The sequence below is a fragment of the Sus scrofa genome, chromosome 10 (assembly GCF_054392235.1).
Source record: "Sus scrofa isolate SSC_HxYL_T2T_F1_AM1 chromosome 10, Sscrofa_HxYL_maternal_Yorkshire_Landrace_v2.0, whole genome shotgun sequence".
NCBI lineage: Eukaryota > Metazoa > Chordata > Mammalia > Artiodactyla > Suidae > Sus > Sus scrofa.
This window is the reverse complement of record NC_139392.1, coordinates 55,779,613-55,799,128: the sequence shown is the minus strand read 5'-3', so window position 1 is coordinate 55,799,128 and position 19,516 is coordinate 55,779,613. Positions and strand designations below refer to the sequence as shown.

The window sequence follows — 19,516 nt, the reverse complement described above, 5'->3', positions numbered from 1 at the left end:
AACCCACCACCTCATGGTTCCTAGTCTGATTTGTTCCCACTGTGCCACGACAGGAACTCCTAAGGCACTTGTTTATTTAGTGTATTTGAACTTTAGTTGTGGAACAATTGAAAAATATAGAAAATTAGAGCTAGATCATTTTGAACATCTAAAGTGTCATATTTTTCCTAGCCATGTGAATATTTGTTTAAAAATTACCAATGAAAATGGCTTCAAAGTAGATGGATTAACTGGAGAGCTTTAATCTGTTTCCAAAGAGAAAAATAAACATATGTTTTGCTCTGATGTCAGTGATGCTTAGGTGCTAGCTGTGGAATGTACTTAACTGAATTAAAGTTCAAAAAATTTTTTTTTCTTTTTTTCTTTTTAGGGCTACAGCTGCGGCATATGGAAATTCCCAGGCAAGGGGTTGAATCAGAGCTGCAGCTGCCAGCTTATGCTACAACACAGTATCCAAGCCATGTCTGCAACTCACACCATAGCTCACGGCAACACCAGATCTTTACTTAACCCACTGAGCCAGGCCAGGGATTGAACCCGCCTCCTTATGGATACTAGTTGGGTTCATAACCTGCTGAGACACAACAGGAACTCCACAGTTCAAAAGTTGAACCACATCTTTTGTTTGAGAAGAGATTATGGCTAAAATTATCATTGGGAGTATAATTGTTGCAAACTGTGGCCCTGAAGATTTGTTTCAGGAGCTTTGAAGGAGTTGATAAAAGATAGCTTCAGCAGAGTAGTTTTTTGCTTTCACTTGGAGATGAAATAAATTAACTTAGTAAGAGGATGCTTGAGAATATTTTAGGCATGAAAAAGCTGTCACAGAAAGAAAATAAGAAAATTGAGAGCTAATGAATCCAGTTATTTTGCATCTTTTTCTTAGTCTAGCAAAGTGTAGTGATGATTTTAAAATAATAATGATCTATTGTTGCCCATTACAAACAACTAAGTTTAGTGTATTAGGTATTTATATACTTCATCTTTCTAACTCATTTAAATTAATTTATTATATATTCCCTGGAGTCACTGTTACGGAGGAAGGAAAGTATTTTCCATACTGTTAACATGGTTGTTTTGTTGTTCTTTTTTTTAACTGACGTATAGTTGATTTACAGTGTTATATTAGTTTCACATGTATAGCAAAATGATTCAGTGATTTATATGCATATAAATACATATATATATTACTCTTTTTTCAGATTCTTTTCCCTTATAGGTTATTACAAAATATTGAGTATACTGCTATATAGTAGGACATTATTGTTTTTCTATTGTATGTATGGTAGTATGTATTTGTTAATCCCAAATTCCTAATTTATCCCTCTCCTAGCCTTTTCCCATTTGCTAATAACTGAAAGTTTATTTTCTATTTCTCTTTTGTATATAAGTTCATTTGTCTTTTTTTCCTAAGATTTCACATATAATCAACATTACATGATATTTGTTTTTCTCTGACTTTCTTCACTTAGTATATTATCACAGGTCCATCTAGGACCATACTAGGTCCATAGCATCACTCTAGGTCCATCTGTGTTACTGCAAGTCGCATTATTTCATTCTTTTTTTTGGAGGGGCGGGGGAGTGCTGTGCCCAAAGCATGCCGAAGTACCTGGCCAGGGATTATAGCTCTCTGGGCCAGGGAGCTATAATCAGAGCCACAGCAGTGACAGTGCCATTGAGCCACCAAGGAACTCCTAGTTTATTCTTTTTTTATGGCTAATATTCTACTGTGTGTGTATGTATGTATATATACACACACACATATACATACACACCACATCTTTATCCGTTTCTCAGTCGATGGACGTTTAGGTTGCGTCCATAGCTACTTGAAATAGTTCAGCAGTGAACATTGGGGTGCATGTATGTTTAATTGTGATTTTCTCTGGATATATACCCAGGAGTGGAATTGCTGAATTGTGTGGCAACTCTGTTTTTAGTTTTTTTAAGGACCCTCTGTACTGTTTTCCATGGTAGCTAACATGCTTTTGTTATCATGGCTGCCAGAACTCTTAACAGGTAATTTTTGGTTATGAAAATTGAATCAGAGCATCAACTATAGTTATGTGAGAATAATGTTATTTTATATATCCTCTATATTTGTATAAATAACAACTTTTACCAACAGGTGTTGTTATAGCTACTTGGGATTTTTTTACTATTGTTAATTCAAACTAGACACTCTTCAAACGAGTCCTTTTATAGGGGAACATGCTCAAGTTTTGTGTTTTGAGGTGCCAACTGGAAGCTTTTGTGCTCTTGATTTCTCAAAATATAATTTTCATATGTTCTTTGGCACAAAAAATTAGCAAATGAATGATGTTCAGATAAATATTGGATATTCACCTGTATACTTCATTTCTTGTTAACAAACGAAATTTTAGTTCTGTTCATAAGTACCCTTGTGGTCTACTTTTTTTTTTTTTTTTTTTGGCTTTTTTGCCATTTCTTGGGCCGCTCCCACGGTATATGGAGGGTCCCAGACTAGGGGTCTAATCAGAGCTGTTGCTGCGGGCCTACACCAGAGCCACAGCAACGCGGGATCCGAGCCAAGTCTGCAACCTACACCACAGCTCACAGCAACGCTGGATCCTTAACCCACTGAGCAAGGCCAGGGATGGCACCCGAAACCTCATGGTTCCTAGTCGGATTCGTTACCCCCTGAGCCACGACGGGAACTCCCCTTGTGGTCTACTTTCATGTTAGTTTTAACTGCTGCTTAGTTTCAAAATTACAGGTTGGGCTCCAACATTTTCACAAGATAGATGTTGTTCTTGAACATGAACCCTTTTAAAATCAGTAGAACACAGTGATTTTTAAACTTTAACATGCATCATAATCACTTGGAAGGCACATTAATCCTGGGTTCTGTTCCTGGAGTTCCTAGTTTAGAAGGTCTTGTGTGGGATCCACCCAATCATTTGCATTTCTAATAGTTCCCTGGTGATACTACTACTGTTCCTGCGATCACAGTTGAGAACTGGTATAGAATATTAGCACTCTGCTCACCTTAGATATAATCGTGTATTAATTTTGATTAAGCACTTAATTAAAAGCTCACTGACATTTGAAAGGAAAAGCCTGAATGGTGCCAGCTGTCCCCTTACTCATCTGTCCCTGAGTCAGATGTTAAAAAGTAGAAGGTAGCTTCAGTTGTCGCTAGAAATCTTCTCACTGAGGTGAGATAGGTTACAGACTCTCATTTTGTAATGTGATGTGTCCTAAGTACTATAATAAAAGCCTTTCTTAAATTCATTGCTAAGAATTATTCTCTCCATATAAAATTTATATACCTTTAGAATCAAATAAAAATATGTACATTCCTGGGTTGCTTTAGCTGCCAGGAAGTGTAGTGCTTGGTTTAGCTTTGAAATGCAGTATCTGAAGTCTTCCAGGTGTTAGCATTTCATTTATTTTTGTCTTGCTTTAAGAGGTTCTTTTTTTGTATTTTTTAATTTTATAATCTGCCTTACAGCTATTTGAAAATTTGGGGAATAGGCATCATACACTCAAACCTGATCATTATAAAATTTCTTATAAATTTTTGATTTTCATTTAATGTAGTAATGGTCCTTTATTTAAAGAGTATATATTCATATCCTAGATTTAAACTGCTTTTCTGGCTTAAGAGAAAGTATTGTTTGTTAATTTTAACTTAGGAAAATTTAGTGTCCGGTGGAATAATCTGTTTCACATTTCTTACTGAAAAAAGTAAATTTTAAGCTTGCATGTTTTTAATTTCTTAGAAATGTTCTGCTAATGCATATAATTTTTACTGTATTTGCTTTTATAATTAATAAGAAAATAAGATATTTACTTAATAGGTTCAGGTGAAATGTGACCTGATAGATTAATGGGCATTCATTTGATTTACAAATATGTATATAATTACCAAGAAATCTTTCTTTTATTGAAGTATAGTTGATTTACAGTATTGTATTAGTTTCAGGTATACAGCATGATTCAGTACTTTTGCAAATTGTATTCTAAGTTATTACAAGATGAGTGTAATATCCTGTGCTCTACAGTAAATCCTTATTGCTTATCTATTTTATATATAGTAGTTTGTATCTGTTAATCCCCTAATTTGCCCCTCCACCCCCACAAGAAATCTTTTGAAAAGTTGTAAAATTCATATTAGTGTAGGAGGTCAAACACATTTTCCATATTTTATGGCAACACATATGGCAATAAGAAAGGGAAAATTAACCATTTGTAATGCTCATTTACTGTAAGATGAAATTTATCAGTTATTGAATAATCTTGATTTTGAAAAACAACTTTTAAAGGGTTCCTGTGTGCTTAGCGGGTTAAGTATCCAGTGTTGTCACTGGAGTGGTTCAGGTCGCTGCTGTGGTGTGGATTCAGTCCCTAGCCCAAGAACTTCCACATGCCATGGGGTAGCCAAAAAACAACACAACTTCTAAAGCATTATTAAAAATAACTCTTTATTAGTACCAGTACATGTGTTGACCAAGCTCTCTCATTTAGACATCTGCCATTAACTAACATTTTCTTCCCGTTAAGGTATCTCTCTGAATTCCTATATGCATGGCTGATGTCGACATTAAGTCGTGCCGATGGCTCTCAGATGGCAGAGGAAAGGATAATGGAAGAGCAGCAGAAAGGCCGTAGTAGTAAAAAGACAAAGAAAAAGAAGAAAGGTGCTGTGAATTATTTTCAAACTTAAAAATAAAAAAGTAACATTGCAGTGCACTTCAGTTTTGAGAGTGATTAGGTAGAGAGCCTACCTATGCATCTTAATTTCATCCATCTTCTCTTCAGAAAGTATAAGGGTAGAGACTGAGTCACAGTGTTAGTGGTACAAACTAATACTGGTTCCTTTCCTTGTGTTCTTTTACGTCTTTGCTATTTCACGTGTCAAAGGACCTTGGCACAAGGAGTGGCCACTTGGAAAAAGATAAAGGAACAAGACAGCAGGAGACCTTTGATATTCTTTTGACAGAAGGTTGACAGCTCTGAAAGTAGATCAGGAGTTGTGCTGTTACAGTCAGCACAGATTAGATGATCGCAGAGCACCTTGGCATGCTGTCTAAGGACTGTGAGGAGAAGGCAGTCTTTCCAAGGGATTCCCCTTTTAACCACTCATGGGGAGGGTACAGATAGGCTGCAATGGTTTCAAAATAGTGCTTTGCCTTCCCTTCAGATTTCAGACATGGGTGAGTCATTAAATGACTATATCCATGGCTTTCCTATATAAGAAGTTGTCTCTGTATTGTGACTTCAGAACAAATTACAATTAATTTATACTAAAACCTATGGTATTAGCTGTTTGAGGAACCCAATTAGCCTTTCTGCTCTAGTTTATTACTTGCAGATTTTGGCCTTAAAGTTTATCCTGTGGAAACAAACTGAAGTTTTAATTTAGTAAAACACGGTAGAAGTGTTTTTTAAAAGTACATTTTTTCTGCAGTAATGCAAGAGGAGGGAAAGAGTTTGGATGGTTTTCTTTCTAATTACAGTTCGCCCATTGAGCCGAGAAATCACAATGAGCCAGGCATATCAGAACATGTGTGCCGGGATGTTTAAAGTAAGTTGTTTTTTAACTACATAGCTAAACTCCTCTGTGGTTTTTCCAGGTTCTAATTTCACCTTTGTTTTTAGTAACTGTTTGCTTGAAAATTACCCTTCTTCACAAAGTCTACTGGTTTTCATCAATTTGTTTAAAAAATATTGAACCCTCATCATATGTCAGGTAGCTTGTCTGAGTACATTGCAGGATAGATACCAAGTCTAATCAGATGTGATCCTTATTTCAAGTGCCTGCTTAATGACAGGCCAGGTGACATATATATGGCACAGGTAATAAAGAAGAGTTTCCTTCTGATGGATGATTAAGAAAGGTTTCTTGGAAGAGAGGGCATTTGGACTTTTTAGAAGTATATTAGGAAGGGGGGCAAGCTCCACAATGAATGGCTTAAGCAAAGCAGGCATTTTCAAGAGGTGTAGTGAGTAACCCTTAAGTTGTGCTTGGCGGTTCAGTAAATGATTTGAAGCCACTTATATTAAAATACATAAAACAGAGCATGGACTTCTGTTTGAAAAACAGAAACAATGTGTTTCTTACAAGAATTACATGCTACTTTTTCTTCAGAAGCTTTCGCTTGAAGGTTTCAAAGCTATCGTAAAAGCATTAGGCAGGGCAGAAGAATGCGCATGAGGTATAATTTCACTGGGAAAATTAGTAATGTATCCTGTTAATGAGGATGTCCACATTTTCACATCGGTCATCATTTTTCCCTCTCTCTTTTCTTCCTGTAGACCATGGTAGCATTTGACATGGATGGCAAAGTACGAAAACCCAAGTTTGAGCTCGATAGTGAACAAGTTCGATATGAGCACAGATTTGCCCCATTTAACAGTGTGATGACACCACCACCAGTGCACTATCTGCAGTTCAAGGTGAATCTGCACCTTAAAATAATTGTACAGTATTTAGTATTGGAGCTTCTTGGAGATGTGCTGTTAGTACCTAATCGCTTTGTTAAAATAGGTAGGGCAGGCTATTATTGGACCAGTGAGATATGGTTATAAAATAGCAGTTTTATTTTGTTTATTTAAAAAAAAACAAAAACAGCAGCCTTTGTTATTTTATTTTTTTGCTTTTTTAGGCCCCACCCATAGTATATGGAAGTTCCAAGGCTAGGGGTCGAATTGGAGCTACAGCTGCCAGCCTACACCACAGCCACAGCAACACCAGATCCGAGCTGTGTCTGTGACCTACACCACAGCTCACAGCAGCGCCGGATCCTTAACCCACTGAGCAAGGCCAGGGATCAAACCCACAACCTCATGGTTGCTGGTCAGATTCATTTCTGATGCACCACAACGGGAACTCCCATAAAATAGCACTTTTAAATAGTATGAAAGACATTTGGCTTTTTTGGATATACTTATCACATTAACATCCATGTGATACAATGAAGGCTGAGAACTGAATAGGAAAAAATAGGGATATTCTGAGTTTTTGCTGTAGTGTCCATGTGTGAATGGACAGTAATATAGAATTCTTTAACTAAAAAGGTATTTTAGAGTTTTTTCCTATTAAACCTGTTTTGAATGATAGTATTTCTTTTTTAGGAAATGTCTGACCTCAATAAATACAGCCCTCCTCCGCAGTCTCCAGAACTATATGTGGCAGCTAGTAAGCACTTTCAGCAGGCAAAAATGATACTGGAAAATATCCCAAACCCGGACCATGAGGTAAGAGTGCAGTCACAGTAATTCCAGAGGAGAAACTCAGTAGGAAATATGCATTGTACTGCTAGATGACAGTTTAATTATAAAAATGAATATTATGGTATATATAAATGAGTTCTGTCATGTTTCTGCCAAGGATTTCAAATAACTTTGCTAACCTAACCTTGTCAGACTAAAATTATTACTTGATGAAAGAAGTGATGTAAAGGAGTTCCCATTGTGGCCTAGTGGTAACAAACCCGACTAGTGTCTATAAGGATATGGGTTCGATCCCTGGCCTTGCTCAGTGGGTTAAGGATCCAGCATTGCCATGAGCTCTGGTGTAGGTTGCAGACATGGCTCGGATCTGACATTGCTGTGGCTGTGGTGTAGGCTGGCAGCCACAGCTCCATTTCACCTTCTAGCCTGGGAACCTCCATGTGGTGCAGGTACAGCCCTAAAAAGACAAAAAAAAGAAGAAGAAAGAAGTGATGTAAATATCTGCTTTGTGTAAATTTAGAAATCAGTGTAAAGAAAAATTAAGTTTTAGAACCATAAAGTAAGCAGAAAGGATAGGAATAAGATTGATTGTGCTATAGCTCAGAAATGTTAACATTAAAATTTTTAATTTTGGAGTTCTTCTTGTGGCTCAGTGGTAACAAACCCGACTGGTATCCATGAGGATGTGGGTTCAATCCCTGGCCCCTCTCAGTGGGTTAAGGATCCAGCTGTGAGCTATAGGTATAGGTTGCAGACACAGCTAGGATCCTGCATTGCTGTGGCTGTGGTGTAGACCAGCAGCTACAGCTCTGATTCGATCCCTGGCATAGGAGCTTCCATATGCTGCAGCCCAAAAAATTAAAAGAAAAAATTTTTAATTTTAATCTATAATAACTGTATTAAGACATAGTAACATAAATCTTAAATCTTAAAAAATGGTCTGGGGAGTTCCCGTTGTGGCTCAGTGGTTAACAAATCCGACTAGGAACCATGAGGTTGCGGGTTCAGTCCCTGGCCTTGCTCAGTGGGTTAAGGATCCGGTGTTGCCATGAGCTGTGACGTAGGTCACAGACGCAGCTAGGATCCCGCGTTGCTGTGGCTCTGGTGTAGGCTGGTGGCTGCAGCTCCGATTTGACCCCTAGCCTGGGAATCTCCATATGCCGCAGGAGCGGCCCAAGAAATAGCAAAAAAAAAAAAAAAAAAAAAAAAAAAAAAATGGTCTAGTTAATTATCACAGGAAATAGAAAACTTTTTCCACTTGACCATTTAAAATAAAGGCTGTTATCTTTGAAGACTATTTTGACTATCATTCTACAGAGCTTAAAACTTAAAAAATATAAAATACTAAGTTTCAGCCTTTGTTTCATAATTTACTATATAGCTAATTTTATTGAAATGGATTTATTCTGTATATGTGTGTTACCTGTACACAGAGATCATTTTGGGGAGTAGATCTTTGTACAGCCTCCATGGAAGGGCATTTTAGCAATATTTGTCAAAAGTCACAACCCCTTAGGCCCAGCAGTTCTGCTTCTTGGGATTTATCTCATAGACCCATGTACCTTTATGGGTAGTGATGTATACACAAGAGTATTTATTACAGTAGGATTTGTAATAGAAAAAAAAAAAATGAAGAAACTTTAATGTCCCTCAGAGGAACTGTTACAAGATTGATGATTCATCATGCAGTGGAATTCTCTGCAGCCCTAAAAGGGACATGGGAGAGATTTATAAACTTTAACGTAATGTTCTTTAGATATAAGAAGTTTAGAAACAGTATGTATAGTATGCTGCCATTTCAGTAAAGAGGGGCCAAGGAAGACTATGTGTGGGGGGGGAGAGTATTATGTAACGCACCTCTGGAAAGATCCATGAGAATTAAAAATAGTGTTTCCTTATGGGGAGAGCTGCTGAGTGCCTTAGCGAACAGGGATAGGAGAGAAACAATAATTCAGCAAATACTGTTGAGTACCTACTATGTCCTAAGCACTCTGTTAGTTTCCAGCAGGAGGAAAAAAAAAAAAAAAAAAAAAACTAATCCAGGCCCTCCTGGGGGCAGAGGAGGCAAATAGTAAATAAATAAGTAAATTATAATAGTCTATTAGAAGACCATAAGGACCATGAAGAAAAATCAAACGGGGAGTAGGGATTCTGAATGCTGCAGGAGGTGGGGAGGTGGAGGGGATTGGACATGTTTAAATAAGTTGGCCTCTGAGCAAATCCTGGAATGAAGTGAAGCAGCAGGTCATGTGGCCATCCAGGGCTGGAGCCTTCTAGGCACAGGAATCGCATGTGTAAAGGTGCAGGCGTGTGCCTGGCATATTGGAAGGACAGTCAAGGACAGCCACCTGGACCGAACAAGGGGGTGAGCGGTTGGAGAGTTGAGCAGAGGTATGACCAGATATGATTTTTGTTCTAAAGGATCGCTTTGGCCTCTGTGCTGAAAATAGACTGGTGGGACCAAAGGCGGAAGCAGGGGAGCCAGTTAGAGGCCATAGCTGTGATGCAGGTGAAAAAGACAGTGCCGCCGGTAGATCAGAAGTGATTGCGTTCTCTATGCATGTGAAGGTCTAGCCAGTTGGATTGACTAATAGCTTGGATGTGGGTGAGAGAAAAAGAGGAGTCAAGGATGGTTTTGGGGTTTTGGCCTCAGCACCATCTGGGTGGACTGAATTGTATGGGGAAGACCTCAGGGCTGGAAGGGTGGAGCTCAGTTTTGGGTATGGCCTTATGGAAGCCCAGATGGAGTGGTCCTCTGGGTAAGTGGGTGTGCCATCTGCAGCCAAGGAGGAGCAGCAGCTCCTGAACTTGCGGTGATGTGTCAAGAGAGGTCAGAACTTTTCTTCAACTTGCCAGTTACCCCCGCTTAACAAGAATGCAGTGTTCCATCCCATTGTTATTCACATGTTCAGGCAAAGCCTTTTAGACAAATGGTTGTCAGAAATAAGTTAACAGACACGTAACTCCCTGCTAGGTCATAATATCTATAACTTAGTTAATCCTCACAGCAAATATTTGTAGGATAGGTAATATTATCCCCATTTTTACAGGTGAAGAAACTGAGGAACAGAGAAATTAGAAAACTTCCAGAGGTTTCATAACGAGTAGGTGGCAAAGCTAGAATTTGAAAACAGCCTAACACCAGAGGCTATGCCCTACTGTAGACTAGATTGTACTGTCTCTGCAGGACTTTGTCTCTGAATCTTAATGATCTTTTGTTTTAATGAAAGCAAGATAACACTGGCCCTTTCAAGTTTTCAGAGTTGACTAAGAATTCTGTGTTACTAAAAGATGTATTATGGTGTTCCTGTTTTTAAATTGCCTTTGTTTTAGAAAAATATCAGCACCTACATTGTGCCAAGTTCCTGTTAAGTATCTATAAATCGAGATATTTTTGACTGTGAATGTTATATTTTCATAGCTTAATGTTGCTCATTGTTTAGGTCAGTAGAATTTTAAAGGTTGCCAAACCCAACTTTGTGGTTATGAAGTTGCTGGCAGGAGGACACAAGAAGGAATCTAAGGTAAGGATGCTATAGAGAAAATAAATGGTCTTAAATGACTGTAAAACTTCACTTTTTTCCCCATTAAGATGTGTCAGTATTACAAAAAGTCAAAACACCCATAAAAAATATTCTAAAAGAGATTCGGAAATAAATTAGACCTTATTACCATTTGGCCTTGAAACATACAGATTTTTTTTATTTAAAGTCTCTAAAGTCAGAGTTCCTGTTGTGGCTCAGCAGAAATGAATCTGACTAGTACCAGTGAGGACACAGGTTTGATCCCTGGCCTCGCTCAGTGGGTTAAGGATCCGGTGTTGCCGTGAGCTGTGGTGTAGGTCACAGATGCAGCTTGGATCCCACATTGCTGTGGCTGTGGCATAGGCCGGCGGCTGCAGCTCCAATGCAACCCCTAGCCTGGGAACTAACATGCCAGGGTGCGGCCCTAAAAAGACAAAAAAAAGAAGTCTCTAAAGTCTGCCCTTCCACATAAATTACTGAATGACTTGAGGCAATAACAGAAAATGTGTAAAAACAAATTATGGGAGAGGTTTGTAAAGTCATCTGCCTTTAGAAAAGTGAATGCTTCAATGCTTTAATGGCTCAAGAGATGGAAGATTCTGTAAGCTTTCCTTGGTAATGTTACATCGTTAGCACTGTTTCAACATTCTGAGCACTGAGGCATTTTTGGTAGCATTTGCCCATTATATACACAAACCTCTTATTTGTTCACTCCCATTGCTTTTCTTTATCTCTTGCTCTGCTTTACCAGTGACTCATTTCATTGCTCAGGAGTATCAGTGACCCTGGAAACTTAAAAAAAAAGAAAAGAAAAAAAAAAACATTGCTGGCCCATAACCTTTTCCTGTAATTTAAGTGTATTTTCCTTTGTTAACTACTCTGAAGATAAAAAACTTCTGGTCAGCATGTTTGCTAATGATCTTCATAAATCCAGAGATAAGCTAACCATTATTCCCCCTCCAGGTTAGTTCCTTTTTGTCATTAAACCATTTTTTTAAATCTCTTTTGTGCTGTCTTGTCTTTAAAAACATGAGAAACTCTTAAGTCTTTACTGTCTGAATGTGTTAAGATACATTAATTGACTTTCTTTGCAGGTTCCGCCTGAATTTGATTTCTCTGCTCACAAATATTTTCCTGTTGTGAAACTTGTTTGAGAAAGACTGAAAAGGCCACCAAAGGGGTGGAATCTGCGATCAGATTCTACTCTTAGATGATCTGTCATCAGTCTTACCACATAAGTGAAGTGAAAGTTCTTGGATAACAACCCATTATAAGGAATACTTTTAATTTGACAGCCTTATATGACATGAATGAAAACTGCTGTTTTAAAGTGGTTTATTATGTTCCATGGATGAAACTGGTCTTATTGGATGCATTGATGAACGTTATATGGTTTTATTACAGATTTAATCATAAATCATTTTTTATGAATGAGTGAAAATAGTGTTTGTAAAGGTTAATAAATTTCTTGACAAAAAATGCACTACTGGAGATGAAAAACAATAGCACTTTCTTGATACATGGTAAGAACTGAAGGTGTTTACTCTTAACATTTGAGTAATTCAAATGATCTAAAAAGTTTGAAATCAAGGGATTAAATGCTCACACGGGATTTTAGGAAAATATATTTAAAAGTGATTTTGAAGGGACCACTAAGCTCTAAGGGGAGACTAAATTATATGGTGAATGTGATTTTGTGTGTCATGGTATCTTAAATATACCTATAACTTGAGAAAAAGGGCTTCATCTTTCCAGCTCCTGCTCAGTTAATGGGATGTGGATCTTTTAAAAAAAAAAAAATGTAGAAGACATCCTGGAGAGAGCTGGGGAAAAAACGGAAGAGTGTAGTCAAAACAAGGCCTGTAGGGCAGTAGGAAGGCAGTCTTTAAACGTAGAGACACTTAGGAGTTCCTGTTGTGGTGCAGCAGATATGAATCTGACTAGTATCCATGAGGGTGCAGGTTCGACCCCTGGCCTCTCTCAGTGGGTTAGGGATCTGACGTTGCCAGGAGCTGTGGTGTAGGTCACCGACATGGCGTGGATCTGGCATGGCTATGGCAGAGGCCAGCAGCTACAGCTCTGATTTGACCACTAGCCTGGGAACCTCCATATGCCACAGGTGCGCCCCACCCCCCCAAAAAAAGGGTACAGACACTTGATGGTTAGAACACAAGACACCAGGAGTGCAGAGGAACTTGGAAGTAGGAACTTGGGGGGTGGCAAGTTGGAGTCTGGTAGCTTTGCCCCTAAACAGTTTGCTTCAGCTGATGAAACTCACTTGTCAGATATTTACAAATCAATCTTGTGCTTAGAGCTTGTTCCAGCTCCAAGAAGAGTAGGGAACTAGAACTGGTTGCTTTTGCAGTAAGGAACCATAAAATACAATTTGGAATGATTAAATATTTTCATTATCCTGCAGTTGCCAAAGGTGTTTAAAATTTTTTCTTTTGAAGAGTTGAAATGACTGAAGATACTGGACTAGTCCACCTATACAGTCCCTGGTAATAGTCTGTTCTCTAGGCCTCTGCTAACTTGCATTCTATTCGTTGGAGGATCACAAAGTTATTATGCAAATCTCTGAATTTCTAAATGACTGCAAAGATAAAGATGCAGTACCTGCAACCTTCTGTTTAGAATTCAAACCTTAAGCCAAGCTTAAAGTGTGATGCTTTGTTTTCATTCACAGATATGTCATCTGCTGAGTTCTAGAATAACTTTTGAATGAACCCATCTTCAAAACCCAGAGCCAAGGATGTTGCTATACCAAGATTGTCCTTTACAGGAGAAAAAAACTATCAGTTACGATCACAAAACAACTCTTTTAAATGATACTAAATCATTTTAACAAAAAAAAAAAAAAGGCAAGCTCTAATATAAGGAGCTCTTCCACAGAGAATCTGGCTTACCTCTTAAGCCTTGAGTTTACATCCTAATTCCCATGTATTTATTAACATTCGTTGTAAATATGTATTCATCTAAATCTGTTTATAAAAGTTCTAAAAGGCAAAATTTCAGTTACGTGGAAAATTAGGTTATGTAGGATGACATCTCTGATCAGTCATCATCATTTATTTGGACTTTGAATAGTCAAAATATTTACCAATCACCCCTCACAGTATTAGAATCTCTGTAGGTGTATGAAGCAAGGTGTGGCCCATGTCACTTGACTCAGGATTTTTTTTTGTTTTTTAGGGCCACACCTGTGACACACAGAAGTTCCCAGGCTGGGGTTGAATCGGAGCTGCAGCTGCTTGACTGCACCACAGCCACAGCAGCATCTGCAACCTACACAGCAGCTCACAGCAACACCAGGTCCTTAATCCACTGAGTAAGGCCAGGGATCGAACCCGCATCCTCATGGATCCTGGTCAGGTTCTTAACCTGCTGAGCCACAACAGGAATTCCCTCAACTCAGGATTTTTATTCTACTTTAGAACATGTCACTTATTCTAAGGCATTAAGGATTTAAAAAAAAAAAAAAAGCATTTGGCTCAGGTGGTTAGGGTCTTGGTTTATAGAAGGGTCATTATCTGAGCTTTATATTATATATAATTTATAGGTGAGTGTTTCAAGTCACATAACTTGCCTAGAGATGTTTCACAGGCACACCAAACAAGGATAGAAATTTTAAGTGCATGGGACGATACCTACTTCCACTTTGAGTAATCCTTCAGTGTACACATTACCAGGATTGTACAAACTTGTTATTAAGAACAGTGGCTTAGTACACTTGAAGTGCAGGAGTTCCCATTGTAGCTCAGCAGGTTAGGGACCTGACAAAGTCTCCATGAGGATGCAGGTTTGATCTCTGGCCCTGCTCAGTGGGTTAAGGAACCAGCATTGCCACAGGCCGTGGTGTAGGTCACAGACATGGCAAGGATCTGGTGTGGGCTGGCAGCTGCAGCTCCAGTTAGACCTCTAGCCTGGGAACCTCCATATGCCACAAGTGTGGCTTTTTTTTTTTTTTTTTTTGTCTTTTGGTCTTTTTGCTATTTCTTGGGCCGCTCCCGCGGCATATGGAGGTTCCCAGGCTAGGGGTTGAATCGAAGCTGTAGCCACCAGCCTATGCCAGAGCCACAGAAACTTGGGATCCGAGCCGCGTCTGCAACCTACACCACAGCTCACCCAACGCCGGATCGTTAACCCACTGAGCAAGGGCAGGGACCGAATCCGCAACCTCATGGTTTCTAGTCGGATTCGTTAACCACTGCGCCACGACGGGAACTCCCGGGTGTGGCCATTTTATAAAAAAAAAAAAAAGTGTTGCCCTCTGAGCTGAGAAATAGTACCCGAACATACACAAGTTGAGTCTTCCCCAACTTCGTAACACTAATGAACATTTTCAGATTATAAATTGTGGAAAAAATGTTAATCCACAGTTAATGGAAACTTTTAAATATGTATTCTGAAAACTCATTTCAAAGACAAATATTAGATGTTAATTTAGTGTCCTATAAACTGATTTATTATTTATAATAATCTTTTAGGCTGAAATACACAGTGGGAATAGACCAATTTCCCTGGACTTTAAAGGACCCTGAAATCACAGTTCTCTTCCATTCCAAAGTTCTACTGAATAAGTAACCACCTATTACCCATTAGAACAGTTACACCAGTTATCAACCTAGTTATTTGTCTTTTTGTCTTTTGTTGTTGTTGTTGCTGTTTCTTGGGCCGCTTCCACGGCATATGGAGGTTCCCAGGCTAGGGGTTGAATCGGAGATGTAGCCCCCGGCCTACGCCAGAGCCACAGCAACTCGGGATCCGAGCCGCGTCTGCGACCTACACCACAGCTCACGGCAACGCCGGATCGTTAACCCACAGGGCAAGGGCAGGGACCGAACCCGCAACCTCATGGTTCCTAGTTGGATTCGTTAACCACTGCGCCACGACGGGAACTCCCAACCTAGTTATTTAATGACAGCATTCTGACTTAACAGGTAATGGTTTATTTCTCAAATTCCAACACACAAAAGTATATTGTGCAGATTAAATTATTCATGAAATCTAATCCAAAGTTGCTTAGGGGAATCTTCATCTGCAGACCTACCTACAGAAAAAAAGATCAAATGAATCATCACTTCTGTCTATACCATTTAAGAGTATAAATCAAATAGAGTTTATACCTGTTAAAAATTGGACAGCTCAGAGTTCTGGTTGTGGTTCAGTGTAACGAACCCAACTAGTATCCATGAGGACACGGGTTTGACCCCTGGCCTTGTTCAGTGGTTAAGGATCAGGTGTTGCCATGAGCTGTGGTGTACGTTGCAGATGTGGCTCGGATCTGGTTTTGCTGCGGCTGTGGCGTAGGCCAGCAGCTGCAGCCCCGATTCAGTACTAGCCTGAGAACCTCCATATGCCCCACCTTAGACCCTAAAAAAAGCAAAAAAAAAAAAATTGGAACCGCTGCTGATTTCATTTTGGATGAACCCAAAAGACCAAGGTTGGGGTTTGATATCTATTTGATGCTTGTTGCACAGGTTTTTTTTGTTTTGTTTTGTAAATAACTGTGACACCTCTGATTGTTCCCTTGGCATAGGTGCCTGTGATCCCAAGGGAAGCAAGTGGTAATAAAGCATGACTGGTGAAGAGCTCAGGGTGCACACCTCCCAAGCAAATGGCCTTTCTGTACAGGAAGATGAAATCAGGATGACTTTTTATTTATACTGACATCCCATCTCATTCCACAAAGGTTTAATTAATAAGGCAAACACCAGTTTAAAAGTTGATTCTTTAGGTTTCCCGTGGGGGTGAAGGGGAAAATGAAAGCAGTTTCAAAAACTGAACTATTAAAAAGTGTTTCATTTCTCAGCAACTCTGGGCACAGTGAACAAACAGGAGATGAATGCCAAGGCTAAGCAGGAGAGAATATCAACCCTTAGACTAAGACACAAAGGGATGCTGGACAGGGACTTAGAGAAATCTCTTGTAAAGCAACCTTCATACCTCTTGAGTTGCCTTTTCTGGGTGGAAAGTTTAATATTGGTGATTAGGTACAGTATCACACAGCATTCAAGTTGGAGATCTTAACCTGAATGCAAACCAGGTCCTGCCTACAGGGGCTGCCAGGAGCGCCAGGAGTCCACAGCTGGGTACGTGCTGGCTTGCCTGGAGAAGCTTCCTAAGTTCTCTGGGCCCCAGTTTCTTCTCTGTAAACAACGGGGTTATAGCACATGACCCCAGGTCCCTCCATCTCCAATCCTGTGACTCAAAACTGTATTTTAGTAAGTATTGCCACCCACTTACCCTTTGGAGAGACTAAAAGTCCCAACTTTGGCTTTGCCTGTCATTCACAAGCCCCAGCAAAAGGCCACACTCAAGGCTCAGAGAAATGCAGACCAGGGATTGAGTCTACACCACAGCCATGACAATGCTGGATCCTTAACCACCGGGCCACCATGGAACTGCAAAAGCCCATCCACCTGAAATGTTAAGTGAAAGCTGATGCTGTTATCAATGTGAATTTTAACTACAGTCATTTTCAAATTAACTTTTGATTTTTAAATCAGTTTTATGACAGTCCTTTACCACACAAGCGAAATGACAAAAACTGACAGAATTATTGCCTTTTGACTTTCTAAGCTTTCCAAATCAGTAATGCTGTATATATTCATCAACTTACTCTTCTTTTCTCCTAGTAGTAAAGCCAGCAGTTTGTCCCTAACAAAGCCTCCCCACAGTGCTGCGCCCGCCTCACTGCTCTGCCTCAGGGCTCAGGGTCAGCTCCACTGTGGCCCCTGCTGTGTCCAATGTCTCACCCACACCTGGCTCTTCTTAAGGACTTATTACAGAAGATTCTGCTTGGCCCACACATACTAAGCAGACCAAGTATAGATCACAAGTATTCAAGTTACAAGTCACTTAAAAGAATTTTGTACATTAATAACAGGCTTATTACATGAGTAGCCTTTTTTTAAAAATCCTTGCACAAAACACCTTTGCGTCTAGACTTGTTCAACACCGTTGCCAGTGATGTTTGAGTTAACAGTCAGTGCTCCAGGCTGCTGACTGTCAGAACCAGAAGTGAGCACAGGAGGATAAACCAAAAATCATTCAGTGCAGACGGGAGAACAGAGAACGGGCTGGTCCCGGTCACTCGGCACAGCACGACGGAGCTGAGGAGAAGCAGCTCTTCAAGCCCCTCTTCCGAGAAGTTTCATGTTCCACAGTAAGAATCCCACTGTTGCCACACTTGAAAGACAAGCTGTGTCCTAGTTTTGGTGCTGATCTTCTCATGAAAGACCTCTTACCCAACAAATTTCAACAATTCTGACATCTTAGTACAGACACTTCAAAAGTACCCCCAAAACTCAAAAGACAATCTCATTTTCCTACACAGTAAATACATACTAAAGCTCCACAATAATCATCTTGGGATATTTTAATTTCACAGTATTCAATCCCTCATGAATATTTTGTGGTGATCTCTATTCAATTCTGACACAAAAGTATGTGATTCCAGTTTGATTCAGAGTGTGTGATTCCTCTTTGGACGTTGATCAAGTAAATTTATCATGTCTCCTTTCTGATGTTCAGCATCAAGAACTGAAAAAGGAAAGAAAAAAACAGCATTCTAGTATTAAACATTTTGAGGAACCAGCGCAAGCAGGCCCCAACTGAAGTAATTGTCCAGAAACTGTCATAAAGAGGACTGCTTCCCACAGTAACTATGATGTGGAATCTCATTCTTACTTGAGGACAAGGCAGCAAGAGTCCACATGTACAGCCAATAAGGTACCATAAGCAAAGCTAAAACACCTAAAAACTCAGTTATTACAAATAGTGAAAGAATGTCCTGTAAACCAGACAATGAAATGTACTCTCAGAATTTTTGACACGATCAGGACGCTTGTGGTGGCGAATCTCTGTCAGTGCACCTCCAGCAGGAAGCATACTGCCCCCTAAAGCAGATCATAGCTTAGTCAGCTTTTGTGACCCCAAAGCTCTTCCTTTACAGAGCAGATGCCTGTCTGTGGCTTCCACCCTTCTTACTCTATCTTTGACACACATGGAATAAAAAGGCATGTTAAAAATAAAACTTAAAAACAAGGTTCTCATTTACAACTACTGCACATTAAATGGTTATTTATTAAATAAATGATTGCCTTAAATGTATAGTCTTATTAAAGTTCTTAGAAAGTCAGAGCTAATGCCTCTTCTAATTTCCTTGGAGCAAGCAGAGTCTTAAACTATCTTGATGACATGACATTTCTCAACTTAAAAAATTCTTAAACGAGCTGATAGGAAGGTCCCATCATGGCTCAGCAGTTAAGGAACCTGACTAGCATCCATGAGGATGCAGGTTTGATCCCTGGCCTCACTCAGTGGGTTAAGGATCCACCATTACTGTGAGCTGTGGTGTAGGCTGGCAGCTATAGCTCCGATTCAACCCCTAGCCTGGGAATCTCCATATGCTGCAGGTGCAGCCCTACAAAGAAAAAGAAGAAAAAAAGAAAAGGTATGATGATAAATGCAGTGTATGCTCCTGAATTAGATCTTAGGCCAGAAAAGGCATATTAGTTGGACAATTCAAGAAATGTGAATAATGTCTTTTGATAATAGCATTCTATCAATATTAATTTCTTCGTTTTGATCATTGTACTGTGGTTACATAAGATGTTAGCATTTGGGGAACCTGGATAAAAGGTTTATGGAAATTCTTACTAGTTTTTTTTTTTTTTTAATTCTAAATTATTTCAAAATGAAAAGTAAAAAAAAACCAAAACATTATAATGCACTGCCTATGAATGACATTAAAAGGAGGAATCTGTGAGGTCAGAAATGAAGTG

At 39.3% G+C, this 19,516-nt stretch overlaps 2 protein-coding genes across 21 annotated transcripts in view; one reads left to right on the top strand and one right to left on the bottom strand.

Annotated features, from left to right (window-relative positions):
• The window catches only part of NAA35 (N-alpha-acetyltransferase 35, NatC auxiliary subunit), a 101,145-nt gene extending 88,000 nt beyond the window's left edge, over positions 1–13,145 (top strand). For 9 of the 10 annotated variants that reach the window (XM_021064640.2, XM_084979779.1, XM_021064637.2 and 6 more), the window contains 6 exons: positions 4,531–4,667; positions 5,487–5,554; positions 6,286–6,426; positions 7,105–7,227; positions 10,647–10,727; positions 11,822–13,145. In XM_021064640.2, coding sequence (XP_020920299.1) covers positions 4,531–4,667; positions 5,487–5,554; positions 6,286–6,426; positions 7,105–7,227; positions 10,647–10,727; positions 11,822–11,881 — 610 coding nt within the window. In that variant the 3' untranslated portion in view covers positions 11,882–13,145. Of the gene's footprint in view, positions 1–4,530; positions 4,668–5,486; positions 5,555–6,285; positions 6,427–7,104; positions 7,228–10,646; positions 10,728–11,104 lie in introns of all 10 variants that reach the window. The other variant, XR_014817737.1, reaches the window with a different exon arrangement.
• A 2,511-nt stretch (positions 13,146–15,656) lies between these two features.
• The window catches only part of GOLM1 (golgi membrane protein 1), a 101,330-nt gene continuing 97,470 nt past the window's right edge, over positions 15,657–19,516 (bottom strand). For all 11 annotated transcript variants that reach the window (XR_014817739.1, XM_084979786.1, XM_084979787.1 and 8 more), the window contains one exon: positions 15,657–18,272. Coding sequence is in view for 10 of the 11 variants with exons in the window: in XM_084979786.1 (XP_084835912.1) it covers positions 18,196–18,272 (77 nt within the window). In the remaining variant the exon portion in view is untranslated. The remainder of the gene's footprint in view (positions 18,273–19,516) is intronic.